General features: G+C 43.5%; 1 protein-coding gene across 1 annotated transcript in view; it reads right to left on the reverse strand.

Moving 5' to 3' along the window:
• Window positions 1-24,005, reverse strand: part of dati (zinc finger protein datilografo) — a 1,103,308-nt gene that overhangs the window by 603,314 nt on the left and 475,989 nt on the right. Inside the window, exon 4 of the mRNA XM_080284265.1 lies at window positions 4,126-4,168. Within this exon, the coding sequence (XP_080140391.1) occupies window positions 4,126-4,168 (43 nt within the window). The remainder of the gene's footprint in view (window positions 1-4,125; window positions 4,169-24,005) is intronic.

Consider the following 24,005-nt stretch of genomic DNA (forward strand, 5'->3'; position numbering starts at 1 on the left):
TCTCTCTTTATTTTAACGCAGTGAAAAGCATGCCCAGATAAACATGTCACATAATCATTTCCAAGATATAATTACTGTTATTACTATTATTATTATTATTATTATTATTATTATTACTATTATTAGTTATTATTATTATTATTATTATTATTATTTCTATTATTATTACTATTATTATCATTATTATTACTGTTATTATTATTATTATTATTAATATTATTATTATTATTATTAATTATTATTATTTCCATTATCATTATTATTACTGGTATTATTTTTCTTCTTCTTCTCATTATTATTCTTATTCTTATTATTATTATTATTATTATTATTGTTCTTATTATGCTCCCTCCCCTGTGAAGTCATGAGCACTGTGCATGACTACGGTTCACCATGCAGTAATGTGAGAAGCTGACTCTCTCTCTCTCTCTCTCTCGCTTTGGTATCTTGTTAAACGCAATATTCGCCTCAAAAATCATAAAGTGAATGAGAAAGCTAACAAGCAAATGAGAAAGAGAGAGAGAGAGAGAGAGAGATAATGCCCCCTGGACTGCTTTCTCATGTGATTATACGCCATGCACTGTTCAGTTTTCCTACTCTCTCTCTCTCTCTCTCTCTCTCTCTCTCTCTCTCATTCTTTTCCCTTCCTTTTCCCCTTTTTGTCTCTGTCCATCTGTCTGTCTCGTTCTTTCCTCTCTTCCCCTCCCCCCCTCCCTCTCTCTCTCTACCGAATCAGTCAATGAATAAGTGAATAAGATGAATGAGTGAAAAAAAATGAGTGATTCAAAGTGAGTGAGTGGAGAGGTGGAGCGAGAAAGATGAGTGAGCGAGAGAATGAGAGAGACAGAAGAGGCAGTGAGAGAGAGGGAGTCTGGGGATGCGGGGGGGGGGGGAGGGAAGGGGAAGGAGAATGAACGCGGGAAGGAAAGCATAAAGTTGGAGGGAGGGAGGGAGGAAGGGAGTGGGTGTTGGAGGAGTTAGAGAGAGAGAGAGAGAGAGAGAGAGAGAGAGAGAGAGAGAGAGAGAGAGAGAGAGAGAGAGAGAGAGAGAGAGGGTACATAATAGGGCAAGAAAGTCAAACACCACGTAGCCCAAGCAAGATTAATCCAGTCCATGCAAGCAAAAGCGGGGAGGGGAGAGGAGGGGAGGGGACGGGAGGGGAGGGGAGAAGGGGAGGAAAGAGAAAAGGGGAGGGGAGGCGAGGGGAGAATGGAAGGAAAGAGAGAATGGGACGAGAGGAGAAGGCAGTTGAAGAAGAGATGAGATAAAGGAAGGTGGGGAGAAGAATGGAGAAGGGAGGTGGGGAGGAAAGGAAGAAAGACAGTAGAGGGAAGGAGAAGGGAGAAAGGGAAGGGAAGGAGGAGAAAAAGGGAGCAGGAGCGGGGGGCTGAAGGGTGAGGCAGGGAGATAAGAGGAAAATGAGGAGAGGGGAGAGAGACGGGGGAGGAGAGGTGGAGGAAAAGGAAGAGGAGAGATAGACGGGGGAGGAGAGGTGGAGGAAAACAGAGAGGGGGAGGTGTGTCAGACGCGAAAAGGGGAGGGGGAAGGGGGAAAGGAGAGAGAGGAAGGGCGGGGATGAGGGAGGGAGGAGGGAGACTCAGGAGAGGGTAGGGGTGAGAGGGAGAATATAAAAGGGAAAGGAAAGGGGAGGAGAGTGATGAAGGGAGAGGGAGGGAAGAGTGAGGGGAGAGTGAGGGAGGGGAGAGGGAGAGGAAGTGGGTGAGAGAGACAGGAGGAAGGAAGTCCAGTGAAGAGACGGACAGAAAAATGGAAGGGCAGAAGGGAGGAAAGGAGGAGGGGAGAGAGAATGGAGAGACGAGGGATGAGAAAGTTGAAGGAGAGAAAACATGAAAAGAGAAAGAAACTGGAGAGAGAGAGAGAGAGAGAGAGAGAGAGAGAGAGAGAGAGAGAGAGAGAGAGAGAGAGAGAGAGAGAGAGAGAGAGAGAGAGAGAGAGAGAGAGAGAGAGAGAGAGAGAGAGAGAGAGGGGGGATGGTCACGGAAGGGAATGAAGGAAAGCAAGTGAGAGTGGGTGAAGTGGATGAAGGAAGCGAGGGAGGGTAAAGCCAGTGAAGGAAGGGTAGAGGAAGAGGGAGGGAGGAAGGGAGGGTGGGAGAGGGAGGAAGGAAGGGAGGAAAGATGGGAGGGAAAAGAGAAAGGGTGGGGGGAAAAGAGAGGGGGAGGGAAGGGAAGGTAGAGAGAAAAGAAAGTAGGGGAGAGAGACAAGCTGGAAGGACAGGGAAGGGAGTAGGGAGGGAAGGGAAGGAAAGCGAGAGATTTAGGGAGAGAAGGGACGAGGAGGGAGAAGAAGAATAGAGAAAGAAGGGAAGGAAGGAAGGGAGGCAGAGAAATGAAGGTGGGAAGGGAGAGGGAGAAGAGGGTGAGAAGTAAGGTGAAAAGGGAAGGAGAGGAAACAGAGAGGAGGGGAGGGATAGAGAGGCAGGGAGGGGAGGCGAGGGAAAGGAAGGGAGGGGAGAGAGAGGAAGGGAGGGAAGAGAAGGGAGGGAGAGAAGAGGAGGAAACTCAAACACGCCCTCAAAATACTAAACAGGAGCTCGGACTAAATCAAACATATTTTCCCGTGGACCAATGCAGGCGAGGCAGGGAGGTAGGGAGGGAGGCAGGGAGAGAGGCAGAGAGGCAGGGAGAGAGGCAGAGAGGCAGGGAGAGAGGCAGGGAGGCAGGGAGAGAGGCAGGGAGGAAGGGAGAGAGGCAGGGAGGGAGAGCGAGAGGTAAGGAGGAGTAAATGGAAAGGGAGAGAAGACAGAGGAAGGACGGAGAGCAGCAGGGATAGATGGGAGGGAGGGAAAAAGGGAAGGATGGAGGAAGGGAAGGAAGAATGAAGGGAGGAAGGGAGGGAGGAGAGTTGCAGGGAGGGAAAAGCTGAGGAGGGAGGAAGGAAAGGATGGGAAAGAAGGACGGAGAGAGGGACCGAGGAGGGAGGAGAGGAGGAGTCGACGATGGGTAAAATGGAGAGAGAGAGAGAGAGAGAGAGAGAGAGAGAGAGAGAGAGAGAGAGAGAGAGAGAGAGAGAGGATGAAGGGAATGTGAGAAAGGAATACTATTAGGTGACGAAGGGTAGAAGGAAGAGTAGGATGGAAGACATGGGAAGGAAGTGGAGAGGGAAGAAGAAACGAAGGAAGCTAAAGAAAGACATGGAGGAAAGATTAAGCGAAGGAGAGAAGAGAAATGGAAGACTGGAGGTAAGAAGAAGAAAAAGAAGACACAGATGAAGGAAATCGGGAGAGAGGAAGAAAACAGTGAGAGAGAGGAAAGAAGGAGTGAAGGAAGGAAGGAATGTGAAGGGATGTAAGAAGAGAGAGAGAGAGAGAGAGAGAGAGAGAGAGAGAGAGAGAGAGAGAGAGAGAGAGAGAGAGAGATGGAGAGGAGATGGAGAGAAGATGGAGAGAGAGAGGGAGGCACTAGGCACCAAAAAATATATATTGACTTCATTAGTAAGACCGGGAATCATAATCACCACGTTGCTGACCCTCCCTAGCCGTCTCTCTCTCTCTCTCTCTCTCTCTCATTTACCCACTCAAAAACACATAATTCTAGTTTCCTCTTATTGCATACATCCCTTAACACTCTCTCTCTCTCTCTCTCTCTAACTCCTTCCATCCCAAACACCCGCTAATACAATCCCATCCAACCAACACCCAATCCATCACCCTCCCTCCCTCCTTCTCTCAATCCTCCATCCCATTTTACTCCCTCCTAATTTCAATCCATCCCTCACTCTTTTCCCTCCCTTCCTCCCTCCCTCCAGCTCCCCGTCTCAATCTCTCTCCTGGCGCAACTTGGCAACTCTCCCACACAAGCCTCCTGGGGACTTTCATTTATTCAACCACTACTGTCTATATCTGCCGTTGAAAACATAGCAGCGGGATATAGATGCCGTGGGGGGCCGTGATGAGGGCCGGGCAGGCTGGAAGAGGGCTGGGGAAGGGCTGGGAAGGAGGCGCAGTCGGGGAAAGGGCTACGAGGAAAGATGGGGAAGTTTTGGTGTTGCTAAGACATGGCAACTCGACATGCAGCCTCCCTACCTCCCCTTCCCCCTCCCCAACCCACCCCTCCCTCCATTCCCGTCTCCCCTTCTCTCTCTCTCTCTCTCTCTCTCCCTGCATCCCTCCCTTGCCGCCTCCTCCTCCTCCTCCTCCTCCTCCTGCCTCTTTCCCCTGCTCTTCCACTCTTTCTGATTTCCCTTCTTCACTCACTCTTTATCTCCAGCCTCTCTCTTCGCCATTTCTGTTTTTCTTCACCCTCTTTTCTCACTGCCTCTCTTCTCTTCCTTTTTCTCCTCCTCTTCCACCCTCTTTTCCCCTCTTTTTCACACACTTTCCCCTTCTTATATACTCTCCTTTCTGGTCTTCCCTTCATCGTTCTTTCCTCACCTCTAACACTCTCTTTAACGTGTAACCTTCGCCCTCTTTTCGCCGTCTCTGATTTCCCTCTCTCTCTCTCTCTCTCTCTCTCTCTCTCTCTTACTCAGCCCTACACCCCTCCCTGCACCTCGACCCACCAACGCCCTCTTTCCCTTCAAACCCTCTTCCCCTACAGTTTCCTCTCTCTCTCTCTCTCTCTCTCTCTCTCTCTCTCATCTCTTTCCCCTTCTTCCTCTCTTATTTCCAAGCTTCCACTTCTTCACTTCTCTATTTCCTTTACTCCTTCCCTTCTCTTTACTCATTCTTCCTCTTCATTCTACCCTCTTTCCCTCCCTCTACCCTCTCTCCCCTTCATCACTCTTATCCCTATTTCCCCTCTCCCCTCCCCTCTTCCCTTGCACTTTCCCCTCTCGGTTCTTTCCTTGTATACCCTCCTCCATCTTCACTCTTCCCCTTCTTTTTCCCCTCTTTCTCTTCTCTGGCTCTACTACACTTTTCATTCCTTCCTCCTTTTTCCTTTCTTACCTCTACTGTCTTTCCCCATTTCTTTTTCCCTCTTCCTCCCTTATCTCTTTCCTCTCTTCCCTGCTTCTTCTCCTACACTCTCTTCCTTCACATTCCCTCCCTCCCTCCCCGCGTCCCTCCACCTCCTCATACTTTCCTACTTCACTACTCACACCCACTGCTCCCCTTCCTTCTCTGCTTCCCTCTTCCCACGTCCTCTTCCTTCTTCCTATTCCTTCTCTTTCGCACTGGCCTCTGTGTCTCTGTGTATGTCATCTTTGTCTCTCCTTTTACTTCCCTTCATTTCTTTAACCTTTCTCTCGACTCCCTTTCTCCCTTTCTATTCTCCCCTCATTTGTTTCTGTTTTCTTCCTTCCTTCCTTTTCTCTCTCTCTCTCTCTCTCTCTCTCTCTCTCCTTCTCTCTCTCTCTCTCTCTCTCTCTCTCTCTCTCTTTTTCTCTCTCAACCTCCCCTCCTTCCCGGCCGTCTCCCCTTTCCTTCCCCTCAGGCAAAAAGCCAATGCAGGCGGACACACACACACACACACACACACACACACACACACACACACACACACACACAATGCAAGTATACAGTCCTATCGCTGACTGTTCCGTCCCCTCCACACACACACACACACACACACACACACACACACACACACAAACTACCCCATAAAAACATACATATATTAATATCATCATTTTCATCTATGTACACATATACTTTACACTATACCACGAACCTCCCTACACACACACACACACACACACACACACACACACACACACACACACACACACACACACACACACTCACTCACAAACTCCAGCCAGGTCCTCTTTATTACTCTCACTTTTCCCTCTTCCTCCCTGCTCTTTATTTCCTTCCCTATTCTTACTTTTCCCTTTTCCTTTTCTTTTCTATCTTTCTCTTCTATACGGCTATCCAAATTTATTGTTACCCCTATTTCCCTATTCTCTCTCCTCTTTCATCTCCTATTTCACCTATTTTCTGTTTTTTCCTTTATTTTTTCTTCATTTTTTTTTTTTACTGATTTGTTTCAATTTTTTTCGTCTCACCAATTTCTCTAAGATTTTCCTGCCCACCTGTATTTACCCGTATCATCTTTATTTTCTCCTTAATATGCAGTGTTTTCAGTATTTTCTTTCCTTCCCTATTTTTGTCCTATTTAAACCCATTATTTTTCCGATTTCCTTTCTCCTTTTTCCTCCATCTTCTCCTACGTCTCCAATTTCTACCCCAATTTTCCTTCATTTCCTTCATTTCCTTTATCATTATTAGCTACATTTTTTTTTTTTAAGAATTTCCTTAATCTCATTTCATTTTGTGACAATCGATTTTTTTTCGTTTTATTCATGCCTCTACCAGTCACTTTTACTCATCGATGGCTTTGATAGATAGATAGATAGACAGATAGATAGATAGATAGACAGACAGATAGACAGACACATAGACAGATAGATAGATAGATTGATAGACTGACAGAGATAGATGGCTAAAGATTCAGATACTGAAACAGACAAATAGATAGGTAGATAGATATACAATTAGACAGATAAAGACAGACACAGACAAATAGATAGAGACAGAGACACAGATAGATAGATAGATAGATAGACAGACAGACAGACAGACAGAGATAGACAGACTTCACACCCTTGCATTACTATAGGTCTCTCTTAAATCTGAAAAAAAAATAATAATAATCGTTTGGAGACACTAGGAATGAAAAAAAAAATCACGTTCTCGGTCTGAAGGGGTTAATTAGACTCTCCCTTCACCTGCCTTGACTTACAATGTTGTTTATATTTTTTGCTTTTTCTTTTCTTCTTGGTTTTATATATATATATATATATATATATATATATATATATATATATATATATATATATATATATTTTGAGGATGCTGATTGGGTGACTAACATACTCGTACCTCTCCCTCTCTCTCTCTCCTGCCGTTAGATGATTTTTTTTGAAGACCTCGTACTGAAGGGGTCAATGAAGGCTATATAAAAGCCTCTCCCAAGGAATAATAATAATAATGATAATAATAATAATAATAATAAAATAATCATAACAGTAATAGTAATAATAATAATAATAAATAACAATACTACTACTACTACTACTCATAATAATAATAATGATGAAATAAATAAACAATAAATAACTATAAATCGTCTGTTTCAAGGAAGAATAAATTAATATGACGTCTTCGGCCTGAAAAAAACAACAAAATCTCTTCCTTAATATTTCATGAGATTTTATGATCCGTATAACGTTTCATAATTCATCGCCTATCTGTCTATCCATCTATTGCCAGACGCCTTAATCCCGTAAGAGGTGGCCACAAACAAATCGCCTCCATGTCGCCCTGTCCCCATTTCATTAATTCAGCGTCCGAGTTTGTATTCTCATCCGTCCATATATTTTTCTTTTCTCTTCGTTACGTTTAATTCTTTGGCCTAATTTCCATTTTATTTTCCTTTCGAGTTTTTTTTATATATTTTTTCTATGCTAATACCTTTCATTTTGTCGTTTTTTTTTTTTTTTAACCATCTGAGGACGTGGTCTCAAAATTCTTCCATTCTTGCTCCTGACAGACGATGTTATTATGGATTTTTTTTTTTTTTTTTAGGGGGAGAGAGAGAGTTTAGTATTTTTGCTATCATTACCTTTTTCATTTTTTTTTCACATTTTTCTTCTTTTTAATGACTGCCTTCCTCCACGAGCACCATGTTCCTTCCTTCCGCCATTTCTTTTCCTCATCTCGTCATACGTGAGCTATTTCTAAGTGACTATCTCCTTTCTTTTACCCTCCATTCCTTCTTTTTATTAGTTATAGTTACTCCACTGTGGGTTGAAATATAAACAGGAATGAATCTATTTTACGCCCATTCTGTCTGTCTGTCTGTCTCTGTCTGTCTCTCTCTCTCTCTCTCTCTTCTCCCATCTGTGTCTTTCTATTTCTGTTTCTTCTTGCTTTCTCTCCCCATTTCCTTCCTATCTGCTTCCTGATATTTTTTTTTCTTTCCTTTTCTTTTTGCCTTTTCCATTTTTCCTTCTCTTCCTTCGTTCACTCATGCCTTCTCTCTTTCTTTCTTACATATCTTCCGCTTCATACTTGTCTTCCGTCTTCTATCTCTCTGTCTTTCCGTCTCTCCCACACTCTCTTTCCGCGTCATACTACTCATTCTTTCTATCCCACTTTGCTTCATATTTCCTGTCCCCATTTCCACTCCCTTCCGCTCCATACTACCTTTCTCCTTCCTTTTCCTTCTCTCTCTCTCTCTCTCTCTCTCTCTCTTTTCTCTCTCCATTCTTCCTCCTCTCCCCTACTTCCTTCCCCCTCCCTCTCTACCTCCATTCATCCCTCGTAATGTCATTTATACTCCTCAACCCCCCCGCTGCATTTTTGGAACATTTTTGCACTTCCTCTTCTGCAGTTCATTCTCTTTCCTCTCTTTCAGCTCTCTCCCTCTCTTTTCTTCGGTCCCATTCCATCCTCCCCTCTTTCCGACTCCCCCACTCTCTCTCCCTTTAATTCTCTTTCTGCATCTGTCTGTCTGTCTCTGTCTGTCTGTCTATCTCTCTCTCTCTCTCCATCCCAGACCTGACCATCTGCCTGCATACACTTTCCACCTTCCCATACCCTTCAACTCTTTCTCTCTCACCCACTATCTCTCTCCCTTCCTTCTCTCAATCCACCCCCTCTCTCTCTCCCTTCCCTCAATCCACCCCCTCTCACTCCCTCTTCCCGTCTCTCAGCCCCCCATCTCCCTCACCCGTCCTACCTCTCTTACTACCTCAATCTCTCTCTCAACTTCCATCTCTTCGAGTCTCCATCAATCCTTTTCCTCACCATAGCCCTTCCCCTCCTGCCCCTTCCCTTCCTCTACGAATGGATGCCGCCACCTCTCTCTCTCTCTCTCTCTCTCTCTCTCTCTCTCTCTGGCAGCCGCTTCGAAATTAACTCCATTTTTCAGGAGCCGGGATCAAATGTTGCACGCCTGATCGATATGACAAAACCTTGAGTCACTTGAGGGGGTGAAGGCCGGCCGGATGGATGGATGGATGAATGGGTGGATGGATGGATGGATGGGTGGATGGATGGATGGATGGATGGATGGATGGATGGGTGGGTGGGTGGGTGGATGGATGGATGGATGGATGGATGGATGGATGGATGGACGGATGGACTGTGGGGTAGATGGATACATGAAAGAATGGATAGAAGATGGTAGAACAGACGTCTAAGTGGGTGGGTTGCATTAGCCTACAAAGAAAAGGACCTCTCTCTCTCTCTCTCTCTCCCCGTTATTTTCCCTGCATTCATCTCTTACGTCATAGGCCTACTTAGCATGCTCTTTTACTCTCTCTCTCTCTCTCTCTCTCTCTCTCTCTCTCTCTCTCTCAAACACACACACACACACACATACACACAACAATGTGTCTTGCTCTTTCCCTTACACACAGAAATTTACTTATTATTCATTAACTCAATAACGTTCAATATCACTGAATATCCCTCTCACGTACAGTAAATCACAATAATATTCCTTCCCTTTTTAATCGAACCATTCCGAAATTCTTTCAAAATATTCAGAAACGTTTGTGCTCCATATTTGTGTTTCGAATGCTAGTGTTCAATTTTTATTTTATTTTCCCTTTTTTTTTTTTTTAGTTTATGCTGTGAAGATGTAGAAAAAGTATTTATGGTCAAAATTGTACTTTCGACAACTTCTCAATCACTATAGTCCTTTTATTTCAGTTTGACCTAAAATCGCCCTCTCACCATCTTCAGTGCTATAACTTAAGAAGAGGTTAACACTGAATATGATACTAGTCATGAAGAAGTGCTCTGGGAAGGACGCAGAGCTGTAGTACTGCCTTTTCCTGCCGCTGAGCTACGTAAAATAAGCTGAAAGAGGACGAAAATCTAGGCCAAGTTAAGGTGGAAAAAGTATACCATCTCAGTCTGTCCGATATCGTTCCGTCTGGCTTAGGTTATTAATTTTCTTGGGTAAATATCCTACCATCTTATATTTCCCTTCAATTACCTCAACTAAACATATGTATATTATCCCAATTACTTTCCTACAGTATTTATCGTTCATTTTATCTCAACATTCCAATGCTTTCTATATTTTCCGTCAATAATTTCCCCACTAAACATATACACTATCCCTTTCATTTTCCCAACAGTATTTAACATTCATTTTATCTCCATTTGATAATTTTCCACCAGTCGATCTTTTAATGTCTTTCAATCGACAGTCATTTTCCACCTAAAACAGCAGAAACAGCAGGAAGAGGAGGAGGAGAAGGAAGTAGGCAGGAGGTAGTAGGGGTAGCAATAGGAGGAAAGATGAATGACCAAAAGAAGAAGGAAAAGGAAGCAGGCGAGTGTTGGAGGGAAGAGGTAGAAACAGGGGTAAAGATGAAAAAGAAAGAGAAGGAAGGAGTAGGGAGGAACGTAAGTAGTATGAGACAGGGAAGAGGAGTTCGTAATAAGGGGGAAATAGTGGAAGCAGCAGAAACAGCAGTAGGAGTTGGAGGAGTCGGGGTTAGGGAAAAGGAAGGCATAAGCAGGTCGAAAGCAGAAGGAGTAAAAGTAGCAGGAGACAGGCAAAAAACTGTAGATGGGAATTACAAGCAGGAGAAGAACAGTATGAAACAGCAGGACTGAGGGTTAGAAGATGAGCTGGAGACAAAATGGAGAAAACAGAATGTAGTAGTAGTAGGAGAAGAAGGGGTAGGAGGTCCAAGAGGAAATCATCATGACTATCATGATCATCATCATCATCATCATTAGAAGCAGCAGGAGAGGTGTAGGGGGTAAAATACAAGAGACGGAAATACGATGTGCAGTAAGAGTAGATAGAAGTAGATGAAGTAGGAGTGACTGAAGCAGGAAACACGAAGCAGGAGTCATGAAGTAAAAGAAAAACATGAGAAAAAGCACTGAGCAGCAGGAGGGGGAGCCGCCATGAGAGGAGGAACAAGTGCTAGAAAGCAGAAGTGGGAGAAGTAGAAGGAAAGAAATAGGCGGCAGAAGGAAAAGAAGGACAAACAGCGTCAGTAGGAGCAGAAAGAGGAGGAGCAGAAGTAGGCGACATGAAAAAGGCCAAATAGAGTCAGCAGGAGTAGGAGAAGCAGGGAACACGAAGCAGAAGTACAAGAAAAACAAGAGAAACAGCACTGAGTAGGAGCAGCAGGAGGAGGAGCGAGCGCGAGGGTGGCCGCGCCGAGGGAAAAATAAGGTTAATGAAGCACCTAATAAGCGGGGCCAGAGAGAGCAGCCGGACGAGTGGGTCTTCCTACAGCCCACCTTTTACTGTTTGCTTCGCCCGTTCGTCTCTCTGTGTCCGTCTGTTTGGTCCCTCTGTTTGGCTATCCGTCTGTTCGTTTGCTTTGTCTGCCTGTCTGTCCGTCTCCTTTCGTCCGTTTTGCCTGTCCGTCTGTGAGGCTGCATACTACCCACCTTGCTGTTTCATTCGTCCGTTCGTCTCTGTGTCCATTCTGTCCCTTTGTCGGTCCGTTTTCATTCGTTTGTCTGTTTTTCTATCAGCGTGCCTGTCCGTGGGGCCTCCTACCACTCCATTTTTACTGCCTGCTTTGTCCGTTCCTCTGTCCGTCTGTTTTTACCATTTGTCCGTCTGTCTTCGTCCGTCTGTCCTCCTGTCCATATAACTATCTAATGGTTTCTCGTGTTTTTTTTTAATATATTTTCCTGTTGTGTTCGTTTATTTGTCTGCTTTTTGGGTGTTTTATTTTTCTAAGTTTTCTTCCTATGTTTGTTTTCTTGGTTGATCCTTCATGTTTCTCTTCTCTCTGTCCGTGTTTTTAAGTCTGTTTTTTTTCCTGTTCTTGTCGTGTCCGTCCTTGTCTGTTTGCTGATGATGGAAAAATAGGCCTGATGAAGTGAAGGACCTTATATCCACCCGTTTTGACTCTCTGTTTGTTTCTCTGCTCCGTCCGTTTGGAAGTCCGTTTTTCTGCTTGTCCGTCTGTCCGCGGGGCTTCCTTTGACGGACCCATCTTTATCTTGTACTGTTTTGTTTGTCAGACTGTTGGTCTGTCGGTCTGTTAATCTGGTTGGCTAGTTTTCTTTGTTTTTCCTTTGCTCTCTTTTTTCCGTTTTTCATGGTGTGTACTTTCTATTAATTTTTTCCTTTTCCCCCCGTCACTGCCTCCGTCTGTCTATTTGGCTGTCTATCTATCTGGTGTTTTTTCCCTGTCTGTTATGTGCTCCTTTCTCTTTTCCGTCACGTTATTGCTATTTCCACATCTATCTCAATCCGTCACTTCCTTGTACCTGTCTCCCTGTCTTACCTTTCTGTCTATCCCCCCCCCTCTCTCTCTCTCTCTCTCTCTCTCTCTCTCTCCATCAGTCTGCCTCTCATCGCTTTTGTCTCCCTGTCTATTTCTCTACCTCTTTCACCTGGGTCTCTCTCTCTCTCTCTCTATCTGCCGTCAAGGTGTGTGCATTTAACCGTCTATTTGTACACCCTGTCAATACTCCGACTCCCTCTCTCTCTCTCTCCCTCCCCCACCTGTCAATTTGCTCTCGTCTCCGTGTCATTTCTCCTCTCTGTCTTGCTGTCTGTCTGTCTGTCGGTATCAACATCACTCTCGGATTTTTTTTATTACTGATTTCTCTCACGGGTCATTATTTGGTCGTCCGCTGCTGTCTGTCCAAATCGTTTTATTGTTTTATTTAATTTCTCCTTTACTTTTTTCCACTGAATTTTATTGTTTTTTCTTGTTTATTTAATTTGTCCTTTACTGTTTTTTGGAACGATTTTACTGCTTGCTTTTCTTTCTTATTTTTATTTCTCCTTTTTTTTATTTATTGTAACTTACTGTCTCCTCTACTTCTTTATTAAACTTATATTTTTCTTTGCTACTTAATTACATACACAGTTTTCTAGTCCTTTTTCTCTCCTCATAATTCTTCTTCTCTCCCCTCCTACATACTCTCCTTATACCTTACTATGCTACTTAATATTATATCCCCTACTCTTCTATGCTACTTATATCTTCTTTACCTACTTAAGATTTCTATCACTTTTCTCTCCTCTCTACTCACAAATTTCTCTGCTACTTAATATACTGATCTGTTGTGCTACTTATTTTATCCTCTCTTCTCTCTCTCCTTTGTGACTTATTCTCTCCTCTGCTACTTAGTTCCTTATAATCTCCTATGTTACTTACGCGTCCTCATCTCCTTCTTCTCCTCCTTTCTAAATGCTCTCCAATTTGCTGCTTACCATTCTGCTATTTCTCTTCTATCTCTCTCTCTCTCTCTCTCTCTCTCTCTCTCTCTCTCTCTCCTCAAAACTTACTACCAATCCTCCTACTTCTCACCTCCGTCTATTCCATATCCACACTACCCGTCCTTTATTTCTTTCTCCCTCTACCCCGTCCGTCTCTCGCCCTGTTCGCCTCCCTGTCTGTCCGTTTTTCAGCCTGCATGCCCCCCCCCTCCCCCCAGCAGGTCAGCCTTTTTCTCATGCACGCTGCCTGACCTGTGTTCACTCTCATGCAGGTGTGTTCAGTCAAGCCCGGTGTTCAACTGATCGTGACCTTCGCTATATGATAATGTTGTCTGTGATATGACTGGGGTGATAATAAAAGGACAGTATAATAATAATAATAATAATAATAATAATAATAATAATAATAATAATAAAAATAATAATAATAATAATAACAATAATAATAATGTGGTGATAGCAGTAATTGTAGTAGTAGTAGTAGTAACAAATAATAAAGTAATTTTAATTGTAATAATAATAATAATAATAATAATAGTAACAATAATAATAATAATAATAATAATAATAAATGATGATGATAATTAAGATGACAGTAATTAGTTCAGTCGTCAATAAATATACCAAAATTAATGATCAGTGATGCTCCTATGGCCATCAATTAGCAGTGCATCATCATCATCATCATCATCATCATCAGAGAGCCGAACCAACCCAGCACACGCCGTAAACAACACTCGTACACCCACGTCCGCATCCAGTGTCACGTAAACACAATACATTCGCCCAATCTATTATTCCATCACAGAGGGGATACATGCCCTCGCCAGGTGTATCCATGGCTACAAAATGATACAAAAAAATAAGGGGCTACATAACACACAGGCGGGGAGGCAAAAAAAAAAAAAAAAAAAAAAAAAAAAAAAAAAAAACAGCAGTGGTGGCCCGTCAGGCGAGGTGATTAGAAACAGCGAGTTAAAAAGGAGTAATGAAGAGGATGTGGTAATTGAAATGTGCTGGTATATGCAGAGTAAGAGGGGGAGGGGGACTGGGTGGGGGAAGGGGGACTGGGTGGGTGGGGGGTGGATGGGAAGGGAAGGTAGCAAACTGATGGTGGGGACAGGCAGAGGAAGGAAAGGGGGAAGACAAATGGTGGGATGGGTAGGGAAGCGAAAGAAGGGGTAGACTGGGGATGGGGACATGCAGAAGGGAGACTGGCTGATGCTGAAGGGTGGAGTGGCTACGAGTCTGGGGGAAAACTGATGTGGATAGGGGTGTGGATAAGAAATGCCTGTAGGGTGGAGAGGGGTGTGTTAAACTGAAGATGGGGGATAGATGGAGTGGTGGTGGATATGGGTCTGAGATACGAGGTGGATGGAAGAAGTCTGGACGTACTAAAAATGGTGGACAAAAAGATGGTTGTGATGTGGGTATGAATGTGGGAGAGGACGAAAGACAGAGGGACGACTGATCTTGAGGATAGTTTGGAGGAGGTGTAGGAATGTGATGGGGTGGTTATGGAGATGAGTGGAAGGATGGAGGGTATTTGTGTGTGGCTATGAAGGAGGATGGAAGGCTGAGGGGAATCTGTGAGTGGTTATAACGTTAGGTGGAATGATGGAAGGCATTTATGGATGGTATGAGAGAGGGGTGGAAGGATGGAAGACATCTGTGGGTAGTTTGAGAGACGAGTGGAAGAATAGAGGGTGTCTATTGGGTAGGCAGGCGCGTGGAATCCGATGGACTGGCGGTGGAGTGGACAGATTGATAATGCTATAGGCAGGATGAACGATGGTGTTGTTAGAGGAATAGGGTGGAAAGAATGTCATAACGTCTGCATTAAACTGAGGCTGAGAAATGATAAGAGATGGATGGTGGTGCGGAAGGAATAGAGGACCGACAGGATGAGATGGGGAGAAGGGATGTGATGAGGATGAAGAGGGTGAGGATGGTTAGCAGAGACTGTAGCGATGATGAGCAGAAGAGTGGCACGGTGACAGGAGGAAAAGGTGTGAAGAAACAGATAAAGACAGTGAACGCTGGACGGAAAATAAACTAAAGATAGCAGAACAGAAATGCAAGAAGATAAGAGAAAATGAGGCACAGAGAAAGAAAAATGACTAGAGGTATGGGTGGTAGTGAGACAAAGTGCTAAAGAAATGACGCTTGGAGAGACGAGGAAAGGTGAAAAAAAATTGGGGGGAGGGGGAAGTGAAAAGGGTTGAAAGTGAGCATAATTGGGAAACAGACCGAGTGAATGGTATGGAAAAGCTGGACACAAAAGGAATGATACAAGGAACGACACAAAAGAAATGACACAAGGAATGAAGGTATGCATAGAGGTGAGTATATGGATAAAGCATGGACGTTTGAAAAGATAGGGAAAGAAGTGGGCAAAAAAAAAGGGGGGACAGGGAGCAGTGAGATAAAAGCAGAAAGCAGACATGACTAGAAGGCAGAGAAAGGGAAAGCAGTGAGAACAGTTTGAGAATAGCACAAGGGAAGAAAGATACCGATAGGAAAGGCGAACCGGATAAACACTGACACCTGAAGAAAGAGAGAAGGAGAGAAAAGGTGAAGTTTAAGAAAGTATAAATGATACGGAGGTGTGAGATAAGAGATAGTAGCGGAGAACCGGATAAAAACAAGGACGTCTGAAAAGGTGTGAATAGAAAACAAAAAAAGGGCAACGAAAAGAGCACAAAATGGACATAATTGGGAAAAAGAGCGAGGGAAACGGAGTTCCCGTAAGGCAAAGGTGAGCACAAAGGGAATGACACAGGGAATGAAGGCACAAATAGGGACGAGTATGTGGACACGGGATGGACGATTGAAAAGGGAAGGAAAGGGGCTTGAAAAAAAAAAAGGGAAGGGGGAGTGAAAAAGGGGACAGAAAAGGGGAAACAGACCGAGGGCAAGGGGTGGTTTTGGCGAGGACAATGAGGGGTAAATGCACGCAGAAAGGAGGAACCAGGGATTCACTTTTGATGTCTTCGTTATTGTGTTCTTTTTACTTCCGCTTAAGACGGCCTCGTAGTGAAAAGGTAAGATACAGGCTTTATTTATCCCTTCAGAACAATGACGTTTCATTATTATTATCATTATTATTATTATTATTATTATTATTATTATTATTATTATTGGCGAGGCTATACGATTTTAGTAACCTTAGATGAGATCCTGTCGTGCTAAAAAAAAAAGACAAGTGACAGAATGAGAGAGAGAGAGAGAGAGAGAGAGAGAGAGAGAGAGAGAGAGAGAGAGAGAGAGAGTCATTCTTGCTCTTGCTCGTCAGCGCTGCCAAGTCAACATCAAAACGTATTACTCCCTTCAAAAATCAAAATGAAAGTGAGCGAGAAAAGCAGAAAGAAAGTGAGCGAGGAAAGCAGAAAGAGGGTGAGAAAGGACAGACGGAGAGAGAAAGCGAGAGTGACAGAGATAAGAAAGAAGAAATGAGAGAGTGAAAGGAAAAACAGAGAAAAAGTGAGAAAGAAAGGAGAGAGAGAGAGAGAGAGAGAGAGAGAGAGAGAGAGAGAGAGAGAGAGAGAGAGAGAGAGAGAGAGAGAGAGAGGAAGGCAGCCAGGTCTTGTGCTCTTGGCCAGGGAGCGAGGGAGCGAGGGAGGGAGGGGAGACTGCATCAAAACGCAATATTCGCTTCAAAAACGGTGGAGAATCAGGCCGCTTTTTTAATTAGAGTTGAGGGAATCAGCTGATCAAATCTCTCTCTTCTGACTTTGCTCTCGCTGCGTCAGTAGATTGACTAATTAATTCGTATTTGTGTCTGAAATGACTTGGTGTGCGGGGACTCGGCCGGCTTCGTTGTGAGAGACGTATACTCGCTGCCATATAAGAGTGAGAGACGTATACTCGCTGCCATATAAGAGTGAGAGGCGTATACTCGTTGCCATTAGAAAAAAGTGTATTCTCCTTGCCATATATGAGTGAGAGGTGTATACTCGTTGCCATATAAGAGTGAGAGGCGTATACTCGTTGCCATATAAGAGTGAGAGGCGTATACTCGTTGCCATATAAGGAATGAAGCGTACTCTCGTTGTCATATAAGAGGGAGAGGCGTATACTTGTTGCCATAAAGGAATGAAGCGTATACTCGTTGCCATATAAGAGAGAGGCGTATACTCGTTGCCGTATGAGTGAGAGGCGTATACTCGTTGTCATATAACTGACAGGTGGATACCAGTAGCCGTATAGTAGTGAGAAGCGTCCAGTATACTACTTGCCATACAAGAGAGTGACTTCGTAGCACTTCTTCCTAAGCGATTATTTCCCCTTGCGCCACTACTCTACACATCATCTTACTGAAGTGAAATTAGTAGCCAATGAAAAGATTAGCTTAAACGATACTGAGGTTTAATAACGTAAAATAAATCGCTGAAGAAGCGGTGTTATGGAGCTGAGAAATATCAAAGTGTAGTAAAGCAAAATAAATCGCTAAGAAAAAGGCGCTAAGCCTCCTGTACCATAAAGAGAAAAAAGATATCCACGTTTTCTTGCTGCAGGAGAGAATGTAGCATTTTTCCCTGAGCGATTTGTTTTGCATATTAAATCTTTATGTATTGATATATTTTCAGTATCCAAATAGTCTGTAAGTAAAATCCTAGAAAATATGTAGGTGTCACAAGGAAAACAAACGTATGGAGAAAAAATTGGCGTAAAGTCTCCCTGCACGTTCCTATAATTATGAGAGAATTGGAGAAGTATCCCCTCTTCGCCTTTTCTTTACTCTGCCTCCGTTTTCTTCACCTTTTCTTTTTGGGTTGCCGTTCTCCTATCCATTAAACTATCCTTCCATCCACTTCCACACCGGTCATCTATTCATCCATCCACCACACCATCCACCACCACCACCACCACCATGTTACCTCCTCTGCAGTAATTTGCTTCATTATTATTTTTTTTTAATCCATCCAGCACACCACTATCCAACCATCCACACCATCCACATCCACCCACCAATCCACAATCCACCCTTACCACCTAATCATCTCTGTATTTTTTATTTCAACGAGCGCATCCATCCATCCACAACATCCACCACACCTTCCACCCCCACAACCACATCAAGTCATCTCCTGCGCACTAATCTGGTTCATTATCCTAGTTTTCCACCCACCCAAACCATCCACCCACCCACCCACATCTCTCCACCCACACCATCCACCCACCATCCACCCATACCAACCACCCTCACCACAACACCAAGTCATCTCCTGCGCACTAATCTGGTTCATTATCCTATTTTTCCACCTACCCCAACCATCCACCCATCCACCACATCCCTCCACCCACACCATCCACCCACCATCCACCCACACCACCACACCACGTCATCTCCTGTGCACTAATCTGGTTCATTACCCATTTTTTCCACCCACCCAAACCATCCACCCATCCACCACATCCCTCCACCCACACCATCCACCCACACCAACCACCCTCACCACCACACCACGTTGCCATCTCCTGTGCACTAATCTGGTTCATTATCCTATTTTTCCACCCATCCACCCCATCCCTCCACCCACAGCATCCACCCTGCACCCTCACCACCACACCAAGTCATCTCCTCTGCAGTAATTTGGTTCATTATTCTGTTTTTCAGGGGGAGCGACTGTGAGGATCTTGGGGGAGTCGGCCAGCGTCAACAGTATTAGCTTTTACCTCCTTTCACCATTTTCACGCTTTTTCCCTTTTTTTCACACTTTTTCCTTTCCATATTTTTTGCTTTAGAATTTATTACGCTCTATTTCGCACTTTTTTTTTCCATTTTATATTCTTAACTCATTTTAGATTTTGTTTTCTTCACCTTTTCTTATTCAAGTTTTATTCTTTTTATATTTTAATTTTTTACCTTTTTCTTTTTTATATTTTTACTATTATTTTATTTAATTTTTTCACATTTTTTTCCTTTCTATATTTTTACTATTTTTTGGGTTTCATTATGTTCTTCCGACTTTTTTATCAAAAATTTTGCACTTTCTTCTTTAGTCATTCTTCTTTCTCATTTTTCAAGTTCAGATTTGTATTATTTTTATTTTTTCACCTGTTTCTTGTTTAGCCCTTTTTTTATTTTTATTTTTTCAGATTTTTTTTATAACCATTTTCCCATTTTTCAGACTAACACAATTTTTACACTTATGTTTTTTATATCCTTTATTTTTTATTTCTCTGATTTTTTTTTTGTCACAATTTTCACATTTCTCTATTTTGTTACTTTTTTTTTGTTTTACATGTTCTTACTTTTCTCACCACCATCACACTTTTCTCTTTTATCCTTTTCATATTTCAATTATACATATTTCAGACATTCTTTTTACCCTTAGAATTTTCTGTAATTATTTTCACATTCATAATAAAATTTTCAGACTACAAATTTTTACGCTTTTCACTTTTTCAGATGTAATTATTTTACTTAAACTTTTTCAGATTTTTTCTTTATCTTTTCAGACTTTTTTTTTTTTCAAACGTTCCTTTAACAGTTTCAGGTTTTCATTTCTTTGGTGTTTTATTGCTTCTTCCATACTTCCTCTCTCTTTCCTTCCATCTCTTCATCTGTCCCTATTCATTCCTTCTCTTTTCTATTTCCTTTTTCTTCTTGTCTTTCTTTTTCATGCTCTCTTTCCTTTACCCTCTTCCTTATCCTTTTCCCTACTCTCAGTTCCCCCCTCCTCTCTCTCTCTCTCTCTCTCTCTCATCCTGTTATTCCCCTTCCACGTCCTTCCTCTTTCTTCCCTCTCTCCCTCCATATTTACCTTCTCCCCGTCTTCTCTCCTTTTTCCTCTTTCCCTCCTCCTCCTCCTCTCCACCTATCCTTTTTATCTTTTCCCTTTTCCCTCCTCTCTTTTCAGTCTCTCTTCACTTCTTTCGTTTTCTCCTCTTCCTCCCTATCTCTCCCTTCCTGCCATCTTCTCTACCCCAGTTCTTCCTCCTCCCTTTCTCTTCTTTTCTGTTCTCCTCTCCATCCTGCTCTCTTTCTCTCCCCCCTTCCGTCCTCTTACCTTCCTCCCTTCTTGTCTCCCATTTTTCCTGCTCCCTCTTTCATCCTCTTTCCTTCCTCTTTTCTCCCTTCTTCCTTCTTCCTCCCTCTTTTCTCCCTTCTTCCTTCTTCCTCCCTCTTTCTCTCCCCTTCTCCTTCCGGCTTCCCTCTTTCCTTCCTTCTCTCCCTCCCTCCTTCCCCCTCTCTCTATCCGGCATTATGACCGACACTCCCGCCTTTACCGTCCATTCCTCGGCTTTATTTCCAGCTCATAAGACGGATATTTCTCTCCCCCCTCCCTCCCTCCCTTCCCCCTTATTTTTCCTCCTTAACTCCCTCTCTCCCTCATTCCCTCTCGCTTCCTCATTCCTTGCTTCCTACTCTTTTGGTTTCCTTCGTTCTTTTATTTTCATACAGATCTCTCTCTCTCTCTCTCTCTCTCTCTCTCTCTCTCATATATCCTTTATAACACTAAACTATTTCCTCCACGTTCTTAACCCCTTCAGTACGATGACATGATTTTTTTTTTTTTTTGTTAATTGCTGGTACCCCAAAACGATTTTGATTTTGTCAAAGAGAAAATTTTGACTTTTTTTTGGGAGGAAAGGTGTTAATGAAGATGTATCCAGCCTCTCGAGTTAGGAAATAATATCGCCTTAACAGAATACATTTGCCTGAGGGTAAGAATAAAAATAAATAAATAAATAAATAAAGCAAAATTAATGGACGTCTGCGGCTTCAAGAACAAATTTCCATTCTTTGTTTTTAAATTCCTTTCGTTTTTCATTTCGCCATCACCATTTTTCCCCCTTTTAACCACATTTCCATATTTCCTACTTCACTATCACCCCTCCTCACCCTTGTATGGCTCCCCTCCCCCTTTCCCTCCCCAAATTTTCCTTCCCTTTCCCCTTTCCTCTCCCACATTCACCCCTCCATCTTCCTTCCTTCCTTCCTTCCCTCCATACCCACTTTCCTCCTTCACAAAATTTTCTCCTTCATTTTTCTGGTACCGTTTTCCTCCTCCCCTCCACATTTTTTTCTTCACTCTCCATCTCCCTCACTCTTCCTCCCATCTCCCTATCTCCATTCCTTCCTTCCCTTATTCCCTTTTTCCTCCTTTTCCACATTTTACTTCTGCTTCACTGAATTATCTCCACTTTTGTACCTCCTATTTCCTTCCGTCCTCCTCATTTCATCTCTCTCTCTCTCTCTCTCTCTCTCTCTCTCTCTCTCTCTCTCACACACACACACACACACACACACACACGACACACACACACAACGTCATCTTTCTGAAGGCGTTAATTCTTCCTTCGCCTCTAGCACTGAAGAGGTTAACGACTTACTTGTTCTTGCAGTCCCAAGCCATCAATTTATCTTTTCACCATCTTTCATCTTTTCCTACTTATCTTTTCTCTTTACTTTTCTTTATTGATGCGTACACTAACATCCTTTCACCGTATCACCCGTCAAACTCGCCTTCCTTTATTTTGTTCCTCAGACTGCAACCCTCGCTTTAAGATGCATTTATAAACAGTCCGTCTGCTTATAAATCCGTCTCCCAAGAAGCTGTCCATGAAGTTACCAAGAGAGAAAGAAGAAAGAGGAGGGAAAAATAATAAAGCAACGTGTGAAAACGAAAATAAGGATGAAATATAGGCATAAAAGACTGACCAATAAAAAAAAAAAAAAAATCCAAGAGACGATCATCTTCCAGGGGGCGATCATCTTCCAGGGGGCGATCATCTTCAGGGAGGCGATCATCTTCCGGGGGGCGATCATCTTCCGGGGAGCGATCTTCTCCCGGGGGGCGATCACCATCCGGGAGGTGATCATCTTCTGGGAGGCGACCTTCTCCTGAACTTCCTCGTCGCAGAAGCCATATGAGGTAAGGTCATACCCCATCAGAAGACCACAGAATGGCCCTTACGGTGACCACTATGCAGGAGGAGGAGGAAGAGGAAGAGGAAGGAGGAAGAGGAAAAATGGGAATGAAAGTAGGGAAAAAAGTGGGAGGTTCCAGCAGGACGGGGGGAAATGGGGGGAAAAATGACGACGACGACGACGATGGAGGAGGAGGAGGAGGAGGAGGAGGAGAAGGCAGGAAAATGAGGTGCGGGTAGCGGAAGAGTAAGAATGATTAAAAAAAAAAAAAGTGAGAGAAAGCGAGAAAAGACAGAGTGGAAACAGAGGGTGGAAAGACTTGCGTGGCCTGGAAAGTATCTCTTACCTTGCCACTCCACACCAGTTTTTTTTTTTCTTCCTTTTCCTTCCAGCTTTTTTACTCCTGTCGCCGCTTAAGCCGGGACCTCCTCACCTCAAAGTTATTCTGGATTTCTTGCGGAGTTATTATGGATTTTTTAACCTGATCTCTTGGCCAAAACTTCGCCTCCTTCTTGCGTGTTCTTGCAATGGCCGCTTTCTTAGAACCATCTTAGATCTTCGCTGCTCATGCTGGATTTCTTGCGGGGTTAGAATAGAATCTTATATCTTTCCGGCTAATTTCAAACTCGCCTATCCAGATCTTTTTCTTATATTAATTCCCCGTCTGATAACACATTTTTTCACATTAATTTTACCTTCCGTCAAAGTTCCCTATCCTCCCTCCCACTATAGTCTGTCACGCCATTTCTTTACCCAATATTCTGTTTCCATCCAGTCTACTAATTTAATGTTGTCAGACTTCATGTAAAAAGCTCTCCACTGTCATATACCTTCACTGCCATAATTTCAAGTCTTTCCACTACTTCCCTTCACCTCCTTCCACCAACCGCTCCACACCATGGCCCCAACGAAGAACTTATTTTACACACTCCACTTCATCCACACCACCTTTCCCAGTGTTGTAATCTCGAGCCTTCCACCTCATTCCTACACTAAACTACTCAACCTACTCCACTCTGTCACTGTAACTCTACCCAAAGGACTTATAACCCAACTCTCATAATCTCGCACTGTCACAACACCATCCTTGTCATAATCCCCAGTCCTTCCACTTCCTCTCAATTTATTCAACCATCCTGCCTACCCAACCCTACTTCATCGTCACAACTCAAAGCAAGGGACTCACTCCACTGAACCCAGCTACGCCACTGTCATAACCTCCACTCCTTCCACTCCCTCTCACCTCATTCCACCACCCTACCTGCCTTCCCCATCCAATCACCATAATTCTCTAAACGAGGGATATATGCCACATACTGTCTTTCAATTTCCTTTTATTTCATTCCACCCGGCCAAACACTTCAATCAATCTCCAGTCCTTCCATTTCTTCTTTCACCATTCCCCCACTCTATCTACCTTTCCTAACCCAATCCCCTAACTCAATAAACAAAGGGCTTACTCCATTAAAAAGTCCTTCCATGAACGGCCATCCCTCATTCCATTTCACCCTACCAGTCCACTGTCATGATCTCCAATCCTGCCACTTCCTTCACCTCCCTGAACCACCCTATCAAACCTTCCTCCTTTATCCCAACCTCATTAACTCCACAAACACGTTAGTTACTCCACACGCTCCACTTTATTTCACCACACCACCCTACCAAGCCAATCCACTGAATCACCACACTGTCATAATCTACTATCCTTCCACCTCCATCCACCACTTTACCACTCTCCCCTAAAACTATCAACCCAACCCTGTCCTATCCCCGTAACTCCACAAGCACGTGACTAACTCCACTCACACACACACACACACACACACACACACACACACACACACACACACACACACACAGGGTCCTTCCACCGGCACAGCATCCCCCATTATCACGGGATCATCTTCCAAACACTGGTTATCCGCGCCGCA

Source organism: Coenobita brevimanus, chromosome 101 (assembly GCF_032717465.1).
Source record: "Coenobita brevimanus isolate Jiangsu-jjx chromosome 101, ASM3271746v2, whole genome shotgun sequence".
NCBI lineage: Eukaryota > Metazoa > Arthropoda > Malacostraca > Decapoda > Coenobitidae > Coenobita > Coenobita brevimanus.